Raw genomic sequence first — 23722 nt, 5'->3', positions numbered from 1 at the left:
TAGGCTACTGCAACTGATTCACACACGGACATAATTTAACGATAATGCAGAATATTATCACAGTTACGCTAATATTATGATGGATTATGCCTATTCTCTGAGAAACAGTAGAATTTTAAGTAAACGACGCTTCGAGAGTTGACTGCGCTAGAGTTTTAAGAAAAATTCTTGTGGAGGCAGAACTATAGAATAAAATGGGCCAGGCAAAAATCAAACAGGATATGTATAAAACTGGACGAAGCGGGTGTTCATCAGAGAAACAGAACAACCAAATAAACATAGACGTGAATGTATCAGTTACGTAAGGACGATAGCAAATGCAACACTTCAGGGATGAACAACTAATGGACAACTCTAGCATAAAACTAGTACAATGAATCAGCCAGTGACACAAACATTCAGAACAGGGATTATAAACCCTGTAAGACCCGCGGCTAAATTTACCCAACCTCAGTGACTGTATCGTTTAAGGGTTTTAAATTACGACAATGTATTGAAATTTCACTGAAATTATTTTTAAAAGTCTACTAAGTTAATATCAGTAAAACCTTCCTTAAGAACGTAAAGGAGATGGTGGAGAAACATAACCGAGTAACCTAAAATTAGATACACAGAGGTCTCAGCAACTTTATGGAAAGACATTCACTGTGACTTACATATACCACCACAAGACTTCTGCCAGGTAGACTGCATTTCTTATCGCAACTTGACATCAGAATTCTTTGTAACATTATTTACACAGCTATTGTCACCTTTAGCATGCCTATACTTGCATTAAATTGAAGTTTATCTCTAGTTACTGTTAATATGTTTAAAATAATTTTTATGAGAATTATAACCACTCTCACTGATCTAGAGATCAATTCCACTTCTCTAAAAACTTTACCACGTGTTGAATTAGGCGTCTGTCCGTCCCACCTCTAATACTTTTGCTGCAACACAAATTCGATTGATCGATAGACTAGACTAGAGGTGTTACTCAACAAAATTTATAAAGAAATCTGACAATCCTAAACGAACAAGTGGTGCTGCCTAGACTCGCTGTTTCCGTGCTGTGAAGTTCTTCGTTCCTAAACCATGGGCCAAGCAGCTTCTAGCCGAGTTTAACAGCTTGATAATTTAATTTGATGGATGTGAAGAATTAGGGGCAATCAATCAAACGCCTCCTTCTTACGCAGATAATTATATGGTCGTGATTTCTGTGTTTATTTTGTACCCCCGGTTCCTGTAGGTCATTATGGGTTTGTAAGCATTGATTTCATAATCACCTACAGAAGAATTTTCAATGCATTTGCCCTGTGGAACTTTCCTCGTTGCATGATTTTGTAGTCTTTTCAATTCATTCGTTACAGACTGTAAAATTAATTTTGGAAATTTGTGAATTTTATATACAGTAATTTCTAAATAATACTGACCATGTTTGACACCTTTGACCCTGATATTTCGCCAGTTTGTGAGTGACGATCTGGGTGCCGTTTTATATTATTTGAGGAAAATTAACCAAAGAAGTTTTATATTTTCAAAAGGACTGTATTGTTACATAATTTATGTATTTGAAAATATGTCAAATGCCGCTAATATTAAACTCACCCCTCGATTTCGTAGTGTCGCCATGACAAAGCTGTATATTGGGGGGGGGGGGGTTATGAAAGCTTAAGATTGGAGTATTCCCTAATGACTAAATCCTACATATAGTTAAATTCAGTCATTACTGGGATGAAATGAGAAAGAGAAGAAAATGCACTTGAAAATTCTGCCTACGCTTTTCACATGCGTACAAAACCAAACAGGCCGTTTGACTTGTAAAATAATTACTGATACTACGAAACTAACCTGACTTACTCTGTGCAGCAGAATAATTCTTGAGAAGCAGTTGGTCAACATTTTCGCAGATTGCAACGTTCGCACTGGCCTCTGTCACGGTCCAGTTTAATCCCGTCTATGTCCTCAAACTTTATCCTGAAGTCCAGTCTTAATATTATCATCCCATATACACTTATGTCTTCCAAATGTTCACTTGCCCAAAGATTTTCTGACTACACGGCTGTATCTACCACCCTCCCTCAATCATTTTCATACATATTACATGTCTCGCCCTTATTAAAGGCCTTGATTTTATCATATTAATTCATCCTTTGTAAAGAAGGGCAGAAATTATGAAGCTGCTCACTGTGTAACTTTGTACATTAATTTGTAATTTCCGGTCTCTTTTTCATAAATATTTTCTCATTTGTCCTCAATAAAACATTCAAGTTATGAAAACGTGCTGCGTTCTGGAAAGGCTTATGCTATTAACATATCATGTTCAGGTACGTTCTTTCATATTTCTGCCTAAATATTTCGATTTCTCCCTGAAACGTTTGCTATATTTTTAAGTTTATAATATGGACGAATGTCATCTAGGGCGCTAAATGAACAGCAATAATTTATAGTTTGAAAATATGGCAATAACTTGTCGCCTAATTAAGCAGAATAAGTCCTGATAATTGACGTAAATCTAACGCGAGCAATGAAACACTGCCTGATCTATTCCTACACAGACTTCCAGCTTTATGTTTTGCGAGTCTAATGCAAGACGTTGTTAAGATGGCGTGGTCAGAGAAACAGACTTCTCGTTCGATTCAGGTAAGTCGTTCTGTGTAATGTTCTCTTGCATATTATTGGGATATTATTATTGTAATCGAATAACAGTGATCCCATTTGTCACTGTCTACCTTAATTCCTGTGTTGTCACGGCAGACCTACAGAAAAGTAATTAACAAAAGACAATCGCGCTGTTTCAGAGACCCTAATGATTATTTAATGGCTATTGCTCTGAACTCCGTATTGCAGAAATGCCACCAACTTATTTGGTGAACGACTCGGTCTACGAGAATGTTGTTGCAATTCTTGAATTCTGGACGTCCAGCGAAGTGAAAAGTGCATTTTGACGTGGGCTGATAAACGAGGCGATTTTAAATAGACCTCCCGAGAAAAAGTCACCCGCATTACCACTGAGCCAAGTCACGTATGTTTTTAGAATGCCGTAATGGGAACTGTTCTTATACTAAGTGAGACTGATGTGCGTGATATCTGCTAAGATGCAAATTAGTCAAATTATAACTATCCTATTAGACGAATGTAAGTCTAGGTTAGAGTGACACACCCTAATTTCGAATAAAATATTAAACATGAAAGATATGTTAGGACCACAGGGTAAGTTCGTGATAAGCACGGTGTTACTGAGTGCTATGATAAAGAAATCGTTACTCACAATACCAGCGCAGACAGCCCACAGTTTCATTATACGAGGTGCGATCGGAAAGTTTCAAGACTGTGTCAATAGAGGGCGAACCGGATGTAGTACGAGCTTCTGCCGATACATTCATAGTGAATCAGTGTGCCAGCCGGCATCATCGAATTAGCATTTGTTTCTTAGTTACGGGCGTTTTGGTAGTGCATTACACCGACCCTCCTGCGATTTCGGAATGGCGTGTGCATCAAATTTTGCCATAGACTCGCCAAAACGGCTACGGAAACCTATGAAATTCTAAAGCAAGCATTTGGGGAGTCCGCAATGGGTCGTGCACAAACTTTTGTGTGGCATTCACGTTATAAAATGGCCGAACCTCTGTCGATGATGACGAGCGTTCTGGACGACCATCTTCGAGCACAACGCCCGAAAATGTTACGAAGATTCAGGAGGCCATTCACGAAGATCGACGTCGTACCATCAACGACTTGTGCGATATTGTTGGGATAGGCTATGGGACCTGTCAGCTGATTCTAAAGGAAGAACTCCACATGCGACGCATCCTGTCTGATGACCAGAAGCAGAATCGACTTCTCGTTTGTCAGGAGCTCAAAGATCTTACAAGAACCGACCCCAACTTCCTTTCTAAGCTCCGTGTGACTTCTTCCTCTTCCCAAAGATGAAAATTCAGCTAAAGGGAAGGAGATTTGAGACGATAGAAGAGATTCAGGCAGAATCGCAGATGGTGCTTGACAGGCTGACAAAGAAAGATTTCCAGGGATGCTTCCAGGCTTGGCAGCGGCGCTGGGATCGTTGTGTTCACTCCCAGGGGAACTACTTCGAGGGTGATGGATGAATTTAATACCTGAGATAAGTGTACGGGTTTTTATAGGCGCAGTCTAGAAACTTTCCGATCGCACCTCGTAGGTAGATGCCTCAGTTAAGGGTACATAATTATATCGAAGAAAGCAAATGTATGATTAACCTTACTAGGACTCATTATCCAATCTGTTCACGGGCAATATGAAATTTACGATGAGTATGTATTCATTTAAGAACAAGTCAAAAATCTCGTAAAAGTAAAAGTAATGTACTGTGTACGTCAAATATAGCTCTTAACTAAGATTTGAAAAGGGGCTTATTCACTATCTAATGGGTATCGGAGTCCTTTATTAGGGGTTAAGAGCGGCCGGGGCGTGACGCTAACCACTCACTCCTATCTAATGCCGAGGTTAATAATGAGTAGCAACTGTACGATCCCCCCCGCCAAGCGCCTACATGGTGTGCAGCGGGACAGCATTTATTTCTTTACTTTATAAACTCGTCCGCCAGTTTCTAGTTTTCTTTTAACATTGCAGAATAATGTAAAACGTTCTCTTTTTCTGGTAACGGAGTTGGCCAATAAAGGATCTGTTTCGACATCAAGATTGTAACTGACTAGTGATCTCCAACGATCATCCATTTCTTGGTCTTCCGACAGGTCAGTAAGCAAGGATGGTACTTTTGCTTAAACAGAATTTCAAGTTTCAGGTTATGTAAGTGCCTGAAACTTAAACATAATTACCAAATTCCTTCAATAACAATAAACGTGTTTAAATTATTTTATTGTCTAGTTTTGTGAACGTATGAGGAAATGCTCCCAGGGTAAAGAATTATTTTATTGGAGTTAGGGGTTTAGTACGAACCTAAACAATAAGGTGTTATCAGATTCAACTCCTGCAGAATAATTGTACTACGCCACGCGATATTTCACATGACAGTGAACACACGTGCCGTTCTAGAGTTTAAAATGTCATTGACACTACATTTAAAATTCAAAATTAATAAACTACTTGAGGAGTGGCGATACGAGATCATTCAGTAATCACTGTTGTATAATGAAGCGATAATGTCTCACAATTCTACAAATAGCCAATCACTAATCCTCTCAGAGGGAATAGTTGGAGGCTTCTCCGCCACAAGGCCTGAGGAAATTCGGGCTGCTAGAGGAACCGACAAACATACAAAACAAAATCAATTAAAAAATACGACGACTAAAGTGTATGCTGGAAATGTTATCAGTTATTCCGCACTCATTCCTGGCACCTTGCTTTCACACAATAAATTGCACGATAACTGATAAGCAAATAGCAGTGGCACTCGGAGAAAATGTCACTGTTAAACACAGCCTGCATGTTTCATTTGAGTTTAATCTTGTCGTCGTAAAATCTAAGAGGAAAGGACAGCACAGCTTTGTTTTTACTATATCTGATATAAATGTTTGTAGGCTGCCACTAAATTCAGATTCAGTTTATGTCTCACCAGGCTTTCACAACGTTCTAAATCAGCAAACATCCACAATATTTTCAATTAAGCAGGTTTTCTTACAGTAATCATGTAGGTTAACACTTTCAATTGCTATATATCATTAAAGTAAATTAATATCGACAAATCAATGAGATAAATAAAATTTAATACCTATTTTTCTCTTGTGTATCGGCATATCGCTTGTATTTTTGAGTTATAAAATTATTCTTATTTATATTAAAGTACTTAGCTCCTTGCAAAACATTTGGAAGACGCTGGAGTTGGGTAAAATAAAGAATAACAAAACAATTCCTTTTCTTTCTTAAATTCTTAATGATGTAATAATCAGTCCAAATATTTCTCGGAACTCAGATACAGTTTAAGCCACAGGATGTCTGCGTCTATTACGAAAGCGCAAGATCGGTTTCGGGACTGGCCACGGCAATGATTCGTTCAGAGTTCGGACCATAATCTCTGTTCTTTAACTTGTACATTTTAATGCTGAAAACCGAGAAGTGATGTACTCCAGAATGTGTACACATTTTACAGGTGCATTCTTTACTGTCTTGCAAATCTCCTGGAATTTGATATTCGTTTATTTAAAATAAATACGTAAATAAACGAATATCCCGCAATGCTACATGCACTACAGACATACGTACTGTACAGAGCCAGAAAATATATTTATTTTTATTATATTATAATTATCAAAAACTTTTAAAATAAAACTTGTTAAATGATGCCCTGGCTTAGAGAAAATTTATGAGTTTCAGTTTGAACTTCATACAAAGTAGAAGTTTTATTGTTATGATAAGTCGTATAATTAAATTCGCCAAACATTTTTTGTAGGTGTGCCTAGTGTTAATTATGTATATTACTCACACTCTGTACAAAGAGAGTATTGACAGGAAACAAGTCAAACGACTTCTATCGATTCTGCAGCAAAGTCAGTGTAACTAGATAATGTATACGAGGTGCGATCGAAATGTTTTCAGACTGCGCCTATAAAAACCCGTACACTTATCTCAGGTATTAAATTCATCCATCACCCTCGAAGTAGTTCCCCTGGGAGTGAACACAACGATCCCAGCGCCGCTGCCAAGCCTGGAAGCATCCTTGGAAATCTTTCTTTGTCAGCCTGTCAAGCACCATCTGCGATTCTGCCTGAATCTCTTCTATCGTCTCAAATCTCCTTCCCTTTAGCTGAATTTTCATCTTTGGGAAGAGGAAGAAGTCACACGGAGCTTAGAAATGAAATTAGGGTCGATTCTTGAAAGATCTTTGAGCTCCTGACAAACGAGAAGTCGATTCTGCTTCTGGTCATCAGACAGGATGCGTCGCATGTGGAGTTCTTCCTTTAGAATCAGCTGACAGGTCCCATAGCCTATCCCAACAATATCGCACAAGTCGTTGATGGTACGACGTCGATCTTCGTGAATGGCCTCCTGAATCTTCGTAAAATTTTCGGGCGTTGTGCTCGAAGATGGTCGTCCAGAACGCTCGTCATCATCGACAGAGGTTCGGCCATTTTTAAAACGTGAATGCCACACAAAAGTTTGTGCACGACCCATTGCGGACTCCCCAAATGCTTGCTTTAGGATTTCATAGGTTTCCGTAGCCGTTTTGGCGAGTCTATGGCAAAATTTGATGCACACGCCATTCCGAAATCGCAGGAGGGTCGGTGTAATGCACTACCAAAACGCCCGTAACTAAGAAACAAATGCTAATTCGATGATGCCGGCTGGCACACTGATTCACTATGAATGTATCGGCAGAAGCTCGTACTACATCCGGTTCGCCCTCTATTGACACAGTCTTGAAACTTTCCGATCGCACCTCGTACATTTCAGAACGGTCCAAGATCAGTTTGTCTATATCAATTCGAATTTTAACTTCATATTTGCTGTTTTAACCTGACAGCTTATTGACATTTTATATAAAAATAAGTTTATGCTGTACTTATTCGCTTCTTCTATACAGTGGTGCAGATTTATTAGACCATTCTTGATGTCATTTTGTGTCAAGCAAAAAGAAAATAATGATAATAGAACGGTCTCTTTGTAGGAGATTCAGTCCATTAACAGTAGACTGAAAGCGTGCACTGTAGAATAACCTGTGATTGGCTTTTTATTGATTCCAGCTAGCATTAAAGGCAATGAATTGGAGGAGAGTAATCATTAAATTCTAACACAAAACATAAAATAAACATTTTACAATAAATGTCTTCTGAATTATCAACCACTTATACAATTATTTTTATTGAAGCACCAAAATTTGTTTCCACACATAAAGCATAAATAAGAGAACACGCGTTATCAAGAATAAAAGTAGAAAACATTTTAATAATATTATAGTTTTATAATATTATAAAAAAATTAAGATGCCAGTCTATCCATGCGCTAAATGGTTGGATCGAAACATATTTTGCACGAACAACATTACAATAACAGAGATTGTTCAAGTCAGCAAAGAGAATAGAATCTAAACATGAATAAAATGAATCACGATTCCCTGATAACGGCAATTATTTCATTAACGAGTATCAATGATAATATTAAAAAAACCTAAATACAGGTTCTCATGACGTAGACTGGATTAGTTTGGCTAAAAAAGTATAATAACATGCATTTGTGATACACGGTAATGAACGTTGTGGTTCAACAAAAGCAGAGAATTTATTTACCACCTGCAACTATGAAATATGACAGAAGGACTTCGCATTACTCGTTTTCTTATACACCCAACGCAGCTTCGAAAGATTCGTAGGTAAAATTCAGATTATGAATAAGAGTAACCCAACTTGCTACACTTCACGGTATAACAGCGTATTCGAGCAGTGAGTAATGCAAACAAAGATAAATCTTCCTTCAGATATCACGTTTGATTTCCGGATGACGTATTAATGCGCACGGTATCTTCCTGGCAAATATTCCGTTTGTTGGCACTGCTGTGTACAGAAGGCACCTTTGTTAAAATGTGGGAAAGAGTTTCGAAAGGCAAATTGTGAGCACAATGGAACATTATCACTCTGTTTTTGCAATAGAGGCTTTCAAATTTCATACCCAGCTGCAGATGAGGTTTTTTGAGATAGAGAAGAACACGTTTAATTACACTGCAGGTAAGAGCTGAGATCTACTCGGTTTGTCATTTTATTTAAGCCCAATTTTTTTTTCTACGCTGTCGTTATTTGTGGGTTTCAGATCGGCTTCCCCGGTGGTTCATTGTTTCGTGTTCCTTAACCGGGGCCCTCAGGTTTTGCCTAAGGGGTCTGCGAATTGAGTATATTCTACCCTATTATATTTCTTGACGCTGTATTGCTGCAAAGATTAAGCCTTTTCATCATACTTCTTTGCTTGCACTTTAAAGAGAAAAAACACGAATAAATTGTAACTTCTTTCTATATTTCGTTGGTCAATTTTCCAGTTAATCAAAATGTATGAGGTAATAAAGGGGGGGGGGATCCGTGGTACTAGAAAGGTTGGGAAATATCATATTAGCATACCGGCTTAGTATTTAGAATGTTCTGAGTTCTCTCTCAGCCGTTGCCATTATTTAAAAAGTGAAACAATGTGAAATTCTGTCAGTGCAACGACAATCAACTGAAGATGCGAAGATAAATTTGTGCATATAAAATGTATCTAGTAAAACGGGTAATGTGTGACCCGATATTGATGTAATAAAAAAACATGGAAAGAAATTTTAAAAATTTAAAAGTCGCATGTAAGATTTCACAGGAATAAAACTGGCTGACCCCGATGTAGGGCTACATTAAAGAACCCAACGATTATGAGTTAGGATTTGGAGTTAATAACTCACGATTTTAGAACGGATGGAATCGAATCTGAAACAATATTATCTCGTTAGCACTATCTATTCACTGCAGTAAAAGAGTTTTAGTTTTATAAGTGCATCATGAAATAAGATGAGGCTTTCTTAAGTTTATCAATTACACTATTCTGCTTCAAGGATTATTAACTGTCGAATAAGAAGGAAAGATAATCAGGCGTAATGATGGAACGTAAACTAAAATTACGGACGATAAACGAGATAACTCAGATTTCAATAATACTAGTGGCTAATGTAGGCAGTAAGTGGGGAAAATAGCGGGATTAAATATAAAAGTAAAATACAGACAACTAAACTTAGGCTGGAGTTTTAAATTTCTTATAAAAATCTATGTTAGTCTGTAGGTTAGGGGTATAGACTAAGCATTTTTATAGAAATAAATACGTTTAGGAGCATATACTAAATATCGTAATTTAGAAAATGGGAGAAAACGTACATTCTGAACCGTCCGAAACATACGTATACGAATGATTAAAGATATCGTAAACATATCCTTAAGTAACAAGTGAAATGTCAGGCTTTTAACACGGCGAGTTTCAAGATGACAGCCTTTTGGGATATGTACAGCGTAAGTTGACCGACCTCTGAACCGTTGGTCGACTTGTATGAGCATACGTGGCTCAGCATCCTAAAAGATTAACGCCTACATCAGCTACGATTCTAAAGAATGTGGCAGTGATCTCTACCAAGGTTAAATCACAGCGATCACCGGGAGAAACCGAATAACACCACGCAAAACCACGGTCATGGTAGTCCGCACCGGGACCAAAATCACAATCGGATTCCTCTCGTACACAAGCCTGGATTGTTGCCGGTATACTAACATCGTATCTCTCTAAATTAAAGACAGTGTTTGGTTTTGTTATGTCGGTAATATACAAATACCTTGTACGCATTTTACAGGAACAGAATGAGATTTGCTGTGTTCGCAACGTTTGGCCTAGCTTTAGCTGTTTCTGCTGATCGAGGTTCCAACTGTGTTGAACCTCGTTCAAATTCCATGAAGTTTTCACTTGTCAGTCAGAAGAACACAACAGGCCAGTGGACAGCCCAGGTGACAAACTATTACAACTGCATTCTATAGTTCTGAACAATATTCCTTTCGAATGGAACCAGTAGATTTTTTTCCCCAGAGGACTATACACTGCCTTGTCGGGTTTAGATTGTTGATCATCGACGTCTGCACTACGATAAATAACGGCTCAAATATAATCGTTACATGAGTCGAACCACGTACGTCTTGTAGTCATATATATTTCTTAAAATGTTTCTAACTTACTTTGTAATGGAACAGTCTTAAGTGTCATTAGTACCATTAGAAAAAATCCACCCAGCAGTAAAATTAATTACTAACAATGAACTAAAGCAATATTAATTCTGCACAGATAATTAACAATTCTTATAGGTTAACGATATATTTTAAGTTCTATTACACATGAAATTATAGTTTCCCTTCTTTCCGATGTAGCACAGAAAATTTTTTGATATCAGCAAAGCAACTGCGCACGCATACAGAGTTATAAAAAATAATACCGTCAAATTTCGCTTTTATGCGTAATATCCGTTTCAGGAAATTATTTTAATTTTAATTTATCTGTCGTTTTTAATTTAGTTTAATCAGTAGTCCTATTGCAAGATTAAATTGCTGATATATAAAACTCACAATACGTAAACACTCAAATTCGAGGTGGATTCTTTAGAACAGTGCTTGAGTAGTGCTATATATTCGAAATTAAGTGAGATAATAGTCAAAAGGGCTGGACAACCGTTTCTGATGTTTTGTTTTCAAGTGTAATAATGTCTGTTCTCTTACTGACATACGGATAGGCCAGTCAGTATTTTACAAAATTATAATCCCATTTTCGTGAAAATCGGTAAGGGTAGTACACAACTGGAGACAGTCCCTTCTTTGTGCTTTCTAACTCTCTGCCATTAACAATAACATTGCAGTCGAGTGAAGTTATGAGATATTAACAGTAACAGCATTGCTGCGTCTGGTTTTGTTAATTTTGTGTAGTAATACACGTTCCAAACAAAGTTTTGCTTTCACTAAAATTAATAGATAACAAATGTCCACTGTGATCAATACAGAGGAATAATCATTGTAATGTGACAACTGGAATTTGTATGCTGACATATAGGCTATATGTTTATAGATAAGTACTATTAATAACTTATGCAATGTACCAGTTATATAGTCAGAGTTTATCGATTTAACGGCCGTGATTTAACATAGCATGTATTTCAGCGAGTTTATGAATTTTCTATTCAGTTACGACTGATACATGATGGGCGTAAGACGGACGAGAGGTCATCATGGGAAGTAGATTTGGAACAGAGCGTCATCTCTTGTAATGGCCAGGAAAGAATCAACCTAACTGCGACTTTAACAGGTACAGGAATAACTGAACACTTCCACTGAACAGGTTAGCTCAGACGAAACATATCTAATTTTTGTTCAGAGGATACAATGCTTGTCTGCGACTGCCTTTTGCCACTTTACATGAAAAACGCTGGAGCCTGACATTTTCCTCAAAAGGTGGTTATAATACTAACACCCTAACGACCCGTTTGATACTGAGAATCTTTGCAGGTTATAGCGAATTTTAAATAATAAATATATTTATATATTCGCGGCTGAAACATGTGATGTAATTTGTGAAGTCAACCAAAGACCCGAAAGTGGACACATACGACCGAAACATGTGGTCATTATAATATGACAGGACATGACTAATAGATACAATATTGCACAAATTTACAAGACTTGTTGTTACGAACAAACGGCTGCTTAATGACATGCAATTAAAATAAATGTCTGAATGCAAAGTAGGTTGAACTTTTTCAGTCATAAGATAACGGAACCAAGACAATACAAATTTAATTTAAACCAGCGTTCTGAATACTCAACAAACAGGGACAACTTTAATAGATTCTACAAATGTTGAATGTGTTCTGAGTAACAAGCTAGTAACTGTAAAAATATTGTTTTAAAACATTTTCATCAGTAAAATTATTTTGACTTTAAATGCTAGCAGACTTTCTACAAATTATACATTTATTGTAACACACGTATTTTTAAGCCTTTATCAGGGAAATTTACAGCATAAAATGTTCCAGGACCTTTCATTTTATAACCGGGTTCTAATTACCTCCGCGTAATTGTTTTTTGTTGTTGATAAAAGTGTTCTTTTATTTATTCCTCGATTTTATTTATGCAAATGGTTTTCTTCAGACATCGATCAAACGCATATTTCATAAACGGCATTTATATTTACTACGTCGACTATTTCATTGAAATTCATGCCAACAAAGCTCTGCTTTGCAGCACCACCTGAACCACCCACACCTGGATACGAACTATTTCCTCGTATGGGCTACTACAAGTTTCATCCTACTGGTCACATCTGGAAAGATGCACTGAGCGTCTGCATGCAAGAAGGAGCCCATCTAGCCATCATAAACTCGAAAGCGGAGGCCAACCTTATCAAGGGTCTATTCGCGAGGTATCTCGAAGTGAAGAGCAGCACGGACAAAAACCACGCCTTCCTCGGGTATCATGACCACTACAACGAGGGACAATATGAAACTATATTGGGCAAGTTCAGTTTATAAACAACACTAATGTTAGATTTGAGGTTTTCACAAAGATGAGTATGAAGATTTCTGTCTTCTGGGTTGTTGCGCCGTGTAGTCTGGTCGATGTTTACCAACGTTTCAGAGGTCATACTGCCTCCATCATCAGGGCGATGAATCGCAGCGCAACAACCCATTAAGACAGAAATCGTCTACGCTAATGTTACTTATAACGAAATAATTCTTATTTCTTTAAAGCGCGTTGGTCAAATAAACCAAGCAACCAACTGAATAACTAATCAGTTAACTAAGTACGCAACGGAGATTCCTTCCTGAGAAGTCACTTGTGCGCTCAGCTAGTCAAAATATTCCCTGCCTTTTATGGAACTAGGAGATTCGTTTTCGCACTCAAAATTATCCGCCTCCAATACCTATCCTGAGCCCGATCAATCCAGTCTATACCTTCCAAACTATTTCCTAAGATCTACATCAATATTATTTTCCATTCTTCATATAGGAATTCCAACTGATGTCTTTCCTTTAGGCTTTCTAACTAAAATTTGTATACAGTTCTTAATTTCCGCATGTACCCAGCATGCCCCGCTTCGTTCTTCTTAATCTCATCTCTCATAATAAAAGGAGCCTGAGGTTCGTGTAAATAAATAATAGTTTAAAAGTTTGTAGAGAAGAATACACAAATTGTTTTTTAGTATTCTGCGTACATCATTTACATTAATTTTAATATCTTACGTGTCTAATTGTTATAAAAGTAATAACATTATAAATATCATACTGCACAGATACAAGAATATATTCCTTGTATTTTCGTCTCTTACTCGCTTGCTAAATAGTGTTCCGGATCAAAGTTGTGGATCTTTATATTAGGTAAACCTACTAATATTTTGCACGACGAGACTTTCTTGGTAAATTGGATATAATTCAAATTTACTTCTATGAAAAATTGTGGCTATTATTAGTCGGTGTACATCAAAATTAAATTCGGAAGATTCTTAACGTAGATTCACAATATAGAAATTTCAAAGAATTCTATCGAGTGTTAAAATTGAAACTTTTGGGCAGACATGCAGTCAAGCAGGAATTCCCATTACACATTAAATTCACGTAACTTCTTGCATAAGAACGTCACTCTTCTAAAATCCAATAATATACGTTCGAATATGCACGCGTCACATTTAACACGAAACCAAGGGCAAGAACTGCTTAATGCGTGCTTCTAGAGCACGATAGCCATCTGTTGCGTGCTTAAATGCAGTGCGTTGTAAACAGAGAGAGCAGAATCCAAATGATAGTGCCACATGTTAAAATCTGTCAAAGGAATCGAAGGTACACTTAAAAATTTATGCAGCCAGTCAATAAAACATCCACCTCAAAATATGTTAAAACGAATAAAACCCACATAATTAAGTAATAAAAGTGTCGTGATTAAAGTTTGAACACATTATACTGAAAGGACGAAGTCCTCTATCGTCCCTTAAATTAATAAAGTGAATTAAAGTTGGTCATTAGACTTATATGCTAATATTTGTGTGATACACGTTGTGGTTTAGCGTTACCAGTTTTATCAAATCCTTAAAATCATACGAAGTAACCGAGATCAAAACATTAAATCTAGTTCTGCTAAACTCAGAACGAAACCGGACAAGCATTTTGGCAGTTTTTAGTATAAGATAAAAAAACACCATGTAATGCAGGTCAATGTAAAATTGTCAAAATGACAGTGTTGTAGTGTAAAACAAGAACATGGCTGTCATGCGAAAACCATATACAGATATCAGTACGATGTCAAATAAGAGCAACTGCTGTTAGCTAAGTAAAATTTCGTATGAAGATAAATCATAAACATACTTTTAACTTTCGAATAAACATTTCTATGAACCTTAAAACTGAAGATGACGACTGTTAAGATCTGTAAGGTTAGGTCTGGAAACTCTCAGATGTTGGTCATTTGTATTAGTGGAAATGATAAACAGATGTGACATATACAATTAATAGTTTACACTTTTCTGCATTCAACAAAACATCCGAATTAGTAACACAAGTGTCGTTAATAACCTCCGAAAATATTTTAATGTACTATCTCAGTACTGGACTTTAAACCCGGCGAAAACTAATCATGTATCACTCGTACGTAAACAAGCAAATTTTACATTCAATTATGGTACGATAATATGTAAAATATCCACTGGCTTTACTTAATGGACAAACTTATGTTATCGTTGTTTGTCACAGGACAGCCTTTAAACAGCACGGGTTATTATGTCTTCACATCCGGACAGCCAAACAATGCTGCCATTGGAATTGATCCCGATCAAGACTGCGGGGGAGTGACCCGCGAAGGCCTGTTGAACGACTTGCCTTGCAATACCCGCTACGCGTTCTTCTGCGAAATGGAGCTGCCATAGTGACAAGTCAAGAAGATGGGCAACGTTTAAAAAGAAACGTATTTTAGAATTTTTATATTATCTCTATATTTTTATTGCTTAGAGAATCACTTCTTGAACAGTGTTTATTCTTGTAGATGGCTGTCTTCTGAGTTGTAGCGCCGTGTAGTTTGGTAGAAGACTGCCTACGTTTCAGAAGTACGTGTTGCCTCCATTATAATTTCGATTAGTAATCACCCTGATGATGGAGGATAAAAGACCTCTAAAACATTGGTAAACTCCTAACAGACTATACGGTGCTACAATCCGGAAGAAAGCCACCATCATATCACAGCGAGAAACTGAAATTTTACTTAATTTTTACTTTTATTTTAATATTAATATTGAATTGAATTGAATTGAATTACCGTTGTACGGTATTCATACAATATCTGCTTCCTTCAGTTGTGTTAGCGCTGAGAATATCGGAAATTCACACCGTTGAACTACTTAATTCAACTGAGAGTTAAACCGTCAGATTGAACCGTTACAATACAAATTTGTTCATTATCATGATCGGTCTAACACCACGAAGCCGCTTAGACCGGATCACAGAAACTGCCCTTGATCGTCTTTTGAAAGGGCCGCAGACGTAATTCACGAACTCTGTAAATCACTCGTATTTTCAAGGAACTTCACGTCACTTCCGCCCTCAAAGGCCACGATATTTGATCCTGTTCCGAGGACAGGTTTGGGGAAGCGTATGAAGCCAGTCACTACTAGTCAGCTCACACCTTATTAGTCTTACCGATGTGAAGGAATTTCCTTGTTCCAAGCTAACTGCCTACAGTCGCGTCTTCAATAGTGAACAAAATTGCCATCACCGTCAAGGAGACGGTGAGTGTCCACAGAGTGTCACTAATAGGGTGTTGCTTGGGTGGTGGTAACATTTCTTAACAACAGTTTCTATTAAGATTCACACAATGTATTATCACTTTATTTAATTCCATGATTATAATGGCACGGGTTGGAAGGAGAGGTCGAGGCCTATTTAAGTTTATAGGACATAGTATTGGGCACAGTTAATTGCCTAAAGTACGTTTGAAACACGCGACGTTTCGGAATTTGACCCTACTCTTGTCTTCATGTGACTGTTGTCGCAACAGTAACACCTCAGTGGTTTAGTGGTTTGCGTATAAACCTATGATTCTAAAAGTCCGGGATTCGATCCTGATATTTGTCATTATTACTGTTAATTCTTACAAAGAAAAAAGAAGTAAATAACTAAGATTATCTATTTTATGTTAACATTGTCCAGGGGTGGGAGCAGTAAAACAACGCCGGGTGTTAAAATACAATTAATATTTAATTACCTCTTTAGAAATTATTGCCATAGATATAGTCTTTGAAGGACACATGCGGCCGAATTAAGCAGTTCTGTACAACTGTAGTTAATGGTAAGCACCATTAAGGCAGAAATCATATAAATTTTACTCTGTGTATTTCATGATGGATGGGTTGGAGGCGAAAACAATATTTATTTGTGAAGAAAGCATGAGGCTTTCGTCAAAATCGATACTAATTTGCTCATTAAATGAATAGGATATTCTGGGAGGTTTGTTACGACATACGCGTCGACCATTTCTTGACGGAAATATATTACGAGACTAAGAATATACTGAGGTGTTTAGATGACATTCAAGCTGTAACTAAAAAGTAGCACATGATTATAATCTCAGAGAAACACAGTGATAAATATTGTATGATACAGTGGAGGCGTAGCTCCACGCATTCTTAAACTCAGCACCAGATGAAGGTGAATGGTTAGCTCCCGACTTTCGTAACTTTATTCCTGAGGACGTGGTATTGAGAATAATTCCTGTTAGAGGCTGTATGGCCCATATTTCAAGTTAGAATTCCTAATAAAACTATATCTGAAAATACAGAATGTTCTATTTAAAACACAACCTAAATATAACAGTCTATCACATGGGGGAAAACCTGCTTCTAATTTTACTTTTATACCGGAGTACGTGACTGGTTTTTGGTTGCTTTGTAAATGATATATTTTGTACAATATTACATAATATATTATAATACGCAATCGACCTTCGTACTTTGAAATTATTCACTTATAATGTACTCTTTCTGTAGCTTTCAATTTTTTGACGTGTGAAATGAAAGTTACCGATTCATGATTAAATATTTTATTTTAAACTCTAAATTTGTCTTGTAATGAATAATCACAGCTCTTTTTCTATTCCCGAATCTGTGTATGCAACTATTCTATGCAGAATGTAATGACAAGTGTTAAGTTAAGTATTTTAACTTACCCATTTGAAATTAAACTCCCGCTTTCCTGTAATGATTACTGTTAATAAAAATTCACTTTCAGCAAACATGGATGTAATAAAATATAACATCAATATTCCAACGTAATTATAAAAGTAATTACGTGAGTACGTGGATATTTCAAACAATAAGTTCATTCAAATCATATTTAACAGTTCATTTCGAAAAAAAGTCTCCAAAACAAATATCACTAGGGTAATAATGATTAGAGAAATAACCGCTGTTAAATGCATGAATTGTGTGAAACCAATAAATAAGCTCTTTGAGCAAAATTAAAAATTACTATATGTTACAGAAAGCAGCACGTAGAGTTATAACTGCGGTTTAAAGGGTTAATGGTCTGCCAACAGAAAGTAAATTTATGAGTAAAAAGAATCCCTACTGTATTTCAAGTTTTTATTGTTGTTCTTATTATTTAATTGAAACATGAGAATAAATTAAACAAAATAAATGTTAAATATAATACACTCGTACCGTACGCAACAAAACTTTATTTTAAACTAAACTGCAAGAAACTTATGCCCATATTATGATGGAACCACGAACTTCCGATTATAAAATATTGTCTTCAACGTCATCTTGAAAGTATCAAAAGATTGACTCTTTAGAACTTCCTAACTATAATGCAAATCTCAATAGTGTGTGCAGAAGCACGCAAAAATGAATGTACTCTTGCAATCTATACCTGAACACGGAATATCCACACGCGTTCCTTGATCCTTGGCGTTATGAATGTTGCTAAACAATAAAACTACGATATCATACATGCATACACACACTACGCAAGCGTTACCACAAATGTCGTGCACAAAAGAGCAGCATTAGATCGCAGACGATATAAAAACATGAGCGTATGTTTTCAGAATATGATTAATTAATTAACTCTTGCCTGTTTATCTTATAATTTACAAAATAAACGGAAGTGAAATTTATAGCGTTTACTCTCAGCGATCTCTAAAAGTACAGGTTTATATTTGTAGAACTACGACAACATGGAATATACAACGAATTAAAAATGTCATACAGAAATCGCAGCTGCCAGTCTCTTAGCTAACTTTTGATTATCGTCGTACCTTGCACTGCAAACACAGTCGTCCGTTGTGGGTTATAGTTCCATATATCAGATTTCATACCAAAGACGAGTTCCCACATAATTCAAAATTATCTATTGCTCATTGTGGCTTTCAGTACAACCTTCACAGTTTCTAGTAGTAATCTAGTTTACTGATAAGTACAGTAATTGCTAGATGGTAGTTAAGCAAAGACCGCCACGCTGGCCTTGTAATCCTGAGGTCTCGGGTTCGATTCCCGGCGGTGCCCGAATTTATAACTTGTGTTGGGTAAGGCCGTGGTCTAGGCAACACGGAGTTTTCCTCCGGGGGCTTCCCCGGTTTCTCCGTGGCATCCCAACAATTACTCCATTCACACACAGAAGAAGGCAATGGCAAACCACTTCTGGATCATCTGCCAAGAACGTATATGAACAGGTCTCAGTCCGAGAAAAGGATGGAAGGATCCTGTTCATATGGACCTGTCGTCAGACAGAACACTAAATAAATAAATAAAAGTTAAGCAAACTAAGAAACAGCTATTCGTAAGTTGGTGATCGCTTACGATTGTAATTTTGAGTCAACAAATATTTATAAACGAAAATTACATAATGCACATATGTTGCTCTCACATCATCTACTATCCGCTAAAATAATAGATGAGATATTAATTCATACTAAACGGCAAGATATTATTTACCTCGATGTCTAAAACATTGTAACAAGTGCTGTAGGCTTACATGCCTAATGAAACACGCACAAGCTAACTTGTTTATAGATCACCGTGTTCTATATTTCCATACGCAATAGTCAATTTGTTTTAGTTACCTGAAGAAGTGAACTTGTTTGACGGTATCTGGCCGCATTTCCTAGACGGGCTGTTATCCTTGGAAGAGATGTTCATTGGCATTTACTTTCTCTTCGAGTGAGAGGTCCTGATGGCGTATCCTAAAGACGATAGTCAGCACCTTCACTGAAGTATAACGAATAAATTAAGATATTCCTATTCTGATATAGCAATTCGGTAACTGGACTTCCTCTGGCGTCCTCACGTGGCCAAATGTTATTATCTACGAAAGGAGAAACAATCTACAACGACTAAAATAAATGACTGGATATATAAATGTGATTTGTTAATAATACGAATCGGACTATTGAGGAACAAGTAAACAAGAAGTAAGTATATTTATTTTATAAAAAGGCAAAAAAAGTCATTTGTAAGTAAGGTGTACGTATTACAAACATTCGCCCTTACCCACTTTCTGAGTAATTCTTGTACTTTTCCTTCAAGTTACTTTTCACACTCCGATCACTGGACGACATGTTTAAGAACAACGTGGCTATCATCAGGTTGAACCACATTAGTCCGAAACATGATGTTCATATGAACAGACTATGTCAAAAGTGGCGTACAGGATAAAACAAGAATCAACTTAATGACCACGCTCATATCTGCTAAACACATTTAAATGAACTGATTACGGAAGTCTTACAGGCCTACTTGTGTTTATAAACATTCGTGTATGACTGGACCTGTTAATTCCACAGAACTTAAAGTTGTTTAAAAAGGCCAGAACATGTGACTATACCAATCGACACAAACCATATTTGTAATAAAGTTCTTATACATGCAAATTGAATGGGGCACATCAGCTATTGGCGTATGCTGATGATGTTAATTTATTGTCTGACAATATAAATACAATAATGAGGAGGACAGAAGTTTTACTAGAAGCTGTTAGAAAGGTGGGCCTAGAAATAAATTCAGAAAAAACTAAGTACATGTTAGTATCCCGTCAGCATACAGGAATAAACCAAAATTATATTCACAAGGATATAAGAGGAGACTAAATTCCGAAAATGCTTGCTACTTCTCAGTTCAAAATATTTTGTCTTCCCGTCTGGTTTCTAAGAACCTAAAAATTAAAGTACACAAAAAAGTAATCTTGCCTGTTGTTTTGTATGGGTGCGAAACATGGTCTCTCACTCAGAGGGAGGAACACAGATTGTAGGTGTTTGAGAACAGGGTGTTGAGGAGGATATTTGGGTCTAAGAGAGAAGACGATGGGGCGTGGAGAAAACTGCACAATGATGAGCTTAAAAATCTGTACTCCTCCCCCAGTATTGTCAGGCTGATTAAGTCGAGAAGAATGAGATGGGCGGGACATGTAGCGCGCATGGATGGGACAAGAGGTGTGCACCGAGTGTTACTCGGGAAGCCTGAGGGAAAGAGACCGCTGGGGAGACCTAGACGTAGATGGGAGGATAATCTCAGGCGGGATCTATGGGAGACAGGAGTTGAAGGAAACTGGATTTTGTTGGCCCAGGACAGGGTCCGGTGGAGGGCTTTGGTTTGTTCGGTGAAGAACCATCTAGTTAACTAGTTTAGTTCTTACATACACATAAAGCGAGCCCGGAGCATGCAGGTAGCAAGAACATCTGAAACGCTGGTAAACTTCTATGAGATTACATGGCACTACAACTCAAACTCAGAAAACAGCCATCTTCCTTTTTTAACGCAGCTTACTGCTTGAAAGCGGTCCACAGTGTTGACTCAGATACTGGCTAAGAGTTGAACCAAGTAACTGCAATGCTACTAGTGGGCTACGTAGCGCAGTGCTATTGTGCTGCATCCTGTGAGCCATTTACAACTAAACACAACTCTATGTGACAGGAGCTCAGTTGGTAAGAAGGTTAACCAGACTTCAACCTTCAAACACCTTCAATCCCCTCCACTATCACTACTCGCTTGTAATAAATATTTATGAAACCCTGATATCGTAAGTTATCTGTCTCAAAGGAACTTGATTCATCTTTTGGGTAAAAATGAGTATGTGTTTAATAATTTTCACATAACTCTTATCCATCAGATGAAGTTCCATAAAAAATGGCAAATTATAATAAGCATTTCATCCACATCAAACCATAATACCCTCACTGAAATGTACGGCTCCATAAAGGAGTCTGATATTCATAAGGACTGAGGTCAGCTGAGATTTGAAAATTATCAACTGCATGTGTTACAGTAAAATAAACAGAAGATTTCTGTCTTCTAGGTTGTTGCGCTGTGTCGTCCGGTTGATGTTAACCAACGTTTCAGAGGTCATACTGCCTCCGTCATCAGGGCGATGAATATGCCTATTATAGCATGTATGAACAACTGCTGAAGATGTCTTCATAAGACATGTTTAAAAATTTGAACCTCAGGTTCGAAAAATAGTTGCACAGAACCCTGATGATTTCAAATGAGAACTGTATTTGCGAATGCAAATTTGGCCTATGAAGCAAACTATCTATTATTAATTACAAACTGGTTGCATTAATTGTAAGTCTAAATATGTCTATAATACACTGTCCCAGACTATAAGATTTAATAGTAATACGGATATGCATATGGTTAGTTGAGACCTCTTACAACTAATGTTGTCCCAAAGTTTACATGCTCCCTAAATTTTGTAATTAAGTTAATAATACTAAGTGCATCCCGCTCAGTTATATTCCATACCTGTTTGTCCGACACTGTAATTATATTCAGCCTTAAGCAGCTAGTTACACTAAATCATACTAATCAAGAAACTTAGTTGTTGGATAAAAACTATTTATATTGACTACATTTAAGCGGCACGTAACTTACATCAACTACCAACTGACACGAGTAACACTACGTATATCATCACGCCAACATAACGAAATTGTTAAATTTCTTATGATGTCTGGACTTTTGTGTTACAGGATTCAGCTACTTGCAGTATTGGGATTTTGCAGCGAGTATATAAAAGATTCTACTTTGACGATTTCAGAAACATAGAGGATGCAGATGTATTTGTCAATGTTCGAGACCTGTTACCATTACTGTGTATCGTAGCAGCCGTAATGTTGGCAGGAGTGACCGTCACTGCATCGGAGAGATGGCAGCACTCTACAATTCAGTTAGGTTAATAAACCCTTTGAAGCCACCGGAAACCATGCGGACCATGAGTTCTACGGATCAATAACTGCATTTGTCTATGTGGATTTTGCACGATTCTCAGTTTAAAAATAATTATTTCCTTATATATAAATATAAACTAAACTAATTGGTCTTTGTAATGAAACAAACTCAGATGTTAAATATTATTTAGACGATTTTCGGCTTCAAATATGAAGAAAAATTGCAGTTTCTCTTGTATAACTAAAGTTGCACAAACAAATTAATTGATATTTGGATCCACACTCTCAAATAAATAAGAAGCATCACAATTTTTTCTTCAAAATTTGACTTTCACAATTATAAAAGTTATACTTGAAACTCTGGAAGATAGATAGACAGCTGCTGGTAAATTTATTTTACTTTGATTTGAGGAAGTTGTTTTGAATGAGGTACAGGCTACAAAGAGTGAATGATAATACGTTCTGGTTGCGGTTTCAATACAGCCTACCAACTGCGACCGTTATAACAAAACTCGGTGAAGAACAAAGAATCACGATTTATTTAAATTGTAGGAGGTTTTGATAATTTTAAACTTTTGGAATTTATAGTAGAAAAATAGTAGATGGGTGGCAGAATATATAATATGCATGAGTGTTGGGTGAAAATTACAAAGTAGATGTCGGAAAACCTGAAGGCATAGACCACTTGAAAAAACCTAGGCGGAAATGGATGTCTAATACAATGTTTTAACTTAAAGGGCTAGGAACTAGTTTTGGGCTTTTGTGAACATTGTAATGAACATTCTGGTCTAAATCATTATGTAAGGTTTTTTGTGCTGAAAATTAGGAAACTTTCACAAGTGTATCAGAAAATTATAGTATGGATAATATTTCAAAAGCACGGACAATTTAATCATACAGTACGTAGATTATGCATATATTATCATGGCGTGTCAGATAAAATGAAGATATTCAAAGAAAACAAGAATGTAAATCCTATTCCCCCCTCCAAAATACATTTTTCGTACACATTATAGTAGCATGGAAGAGGTAGTTCGATACAGGGCTACAATACAACTCACAAACGCAGT

General features: G+C 36.8%; 2 protein-coding genes across 5 annotated transcripts in view; one reads left to right on the top strand and one right to left on the bottom strand.

Moving 5' to 3' along the window:
• Positions 1 to 22369, bottom strand: part of LOC110832173 (putative glutamate receptor) — a 36790-nt gene extending 14421 nt beyond the window's left edge. For 2 of the 3 annotated variants that reach the window (XM_087349630.1, XM_087349621.1), the window contains exons 1-2: positions 22228 to 22369; positions 19551 to 19792 (exon numbers count right to left, since the gene is read on the bottom strand). In XM_087349630.1, coding sequence (XP_087205756.1) covers positions 19551 to 19632 — 82 coding nt within the window. In that variant the 5' untranslated portion in view covers positions 19633 to 19792; positions 22228 to 22369. Of the gene's footprint in view, positions 1 to 19550; positions 19793 to 21122; positions 21336 to 22227 lie in introns of those variants that run through there. The other variant, XM_087349626.1, reaches the window with a different exon arrangement.
• On the top strand, positions 8454 to 18140 carry LOC110832176 (hemolymph lipopolysaccharide-binding protein). 2 transcript variants are annotated; one of them, XM_022068964.2, is made up of 5 exons: positions 8540 to 8636; positions 10268 to 10418; positions 11637 to 11757; positions 12693 to 12962; positions 15191 to 18140. In XM_022068964.2, exons 2-5 carry the CDS (start codon positions 10275 to 10277, stop codon positions 15361 to 15363), a joined length of 708 nt encoding a protein of 235 aa, XP_021924656.2. In that variant the 5' UTR covers positions 8540 to 8636; positions 10268 to 10274; the 3' UTR covers positions 15364 to 18140. The 2 variants fall into 2 exon arrangements, with proteins under 2 accessions (XP_087205788.1, XP_021924656.2); XM_087349662.1 differs by lacking the exons at positions 10268 to 10418; positions 11637 to 11757 and having other exon boundaries at positions 8454 to 8636.
• Positions 22370 to 23722: the final 1353 nt, after the last annotated feature.

The sequence above is a fragment of the Zootermopsis nevadensis genome, unplaced genomic scaffold, assembly GCF_977971745.1.
Source record: "Zootermopsis nevadensis isolate Lab colony 2312 unplaced genomic scaffold, Znev_1.0 Znev_ptg000002l, whole genome shotgun sequence".
Classification (NCBI taxonomy): Eukaryota; Metazoa; Arthropoda; class Insecta; order Blattodea; family Termopsidae; genus Zootermopsis; species Zootermopsis nevadensis.
This window is presented reverse-complemented; position numbering and strand designations above follow the sequence as displayed.

Bases quoted from the DNA above. Each gene is read 5' to 3' on its own strand.
- LOC110832176 (XM_022068964.2), top strand. From the start codon at position 10,275: ATGAGATTTGCTGTGTTCGCAACGTTTGGCCTAGCTTTAGCTGTTTCT. The intron at 10,419-11,636 runs GTGACAAACTAT...TTTTCTATTCAG, and splicing joins CAGGCCAGTGGACAGCCCAG to TTACGACTGATACATGATGG. The intron at 12,963-15,190 runs GCAAGTTCAGTT...TGTTTGTCACAG, and splicing joins ACAATATGAAACTATATTGG to GACAGCCTTTAAACAGCACG.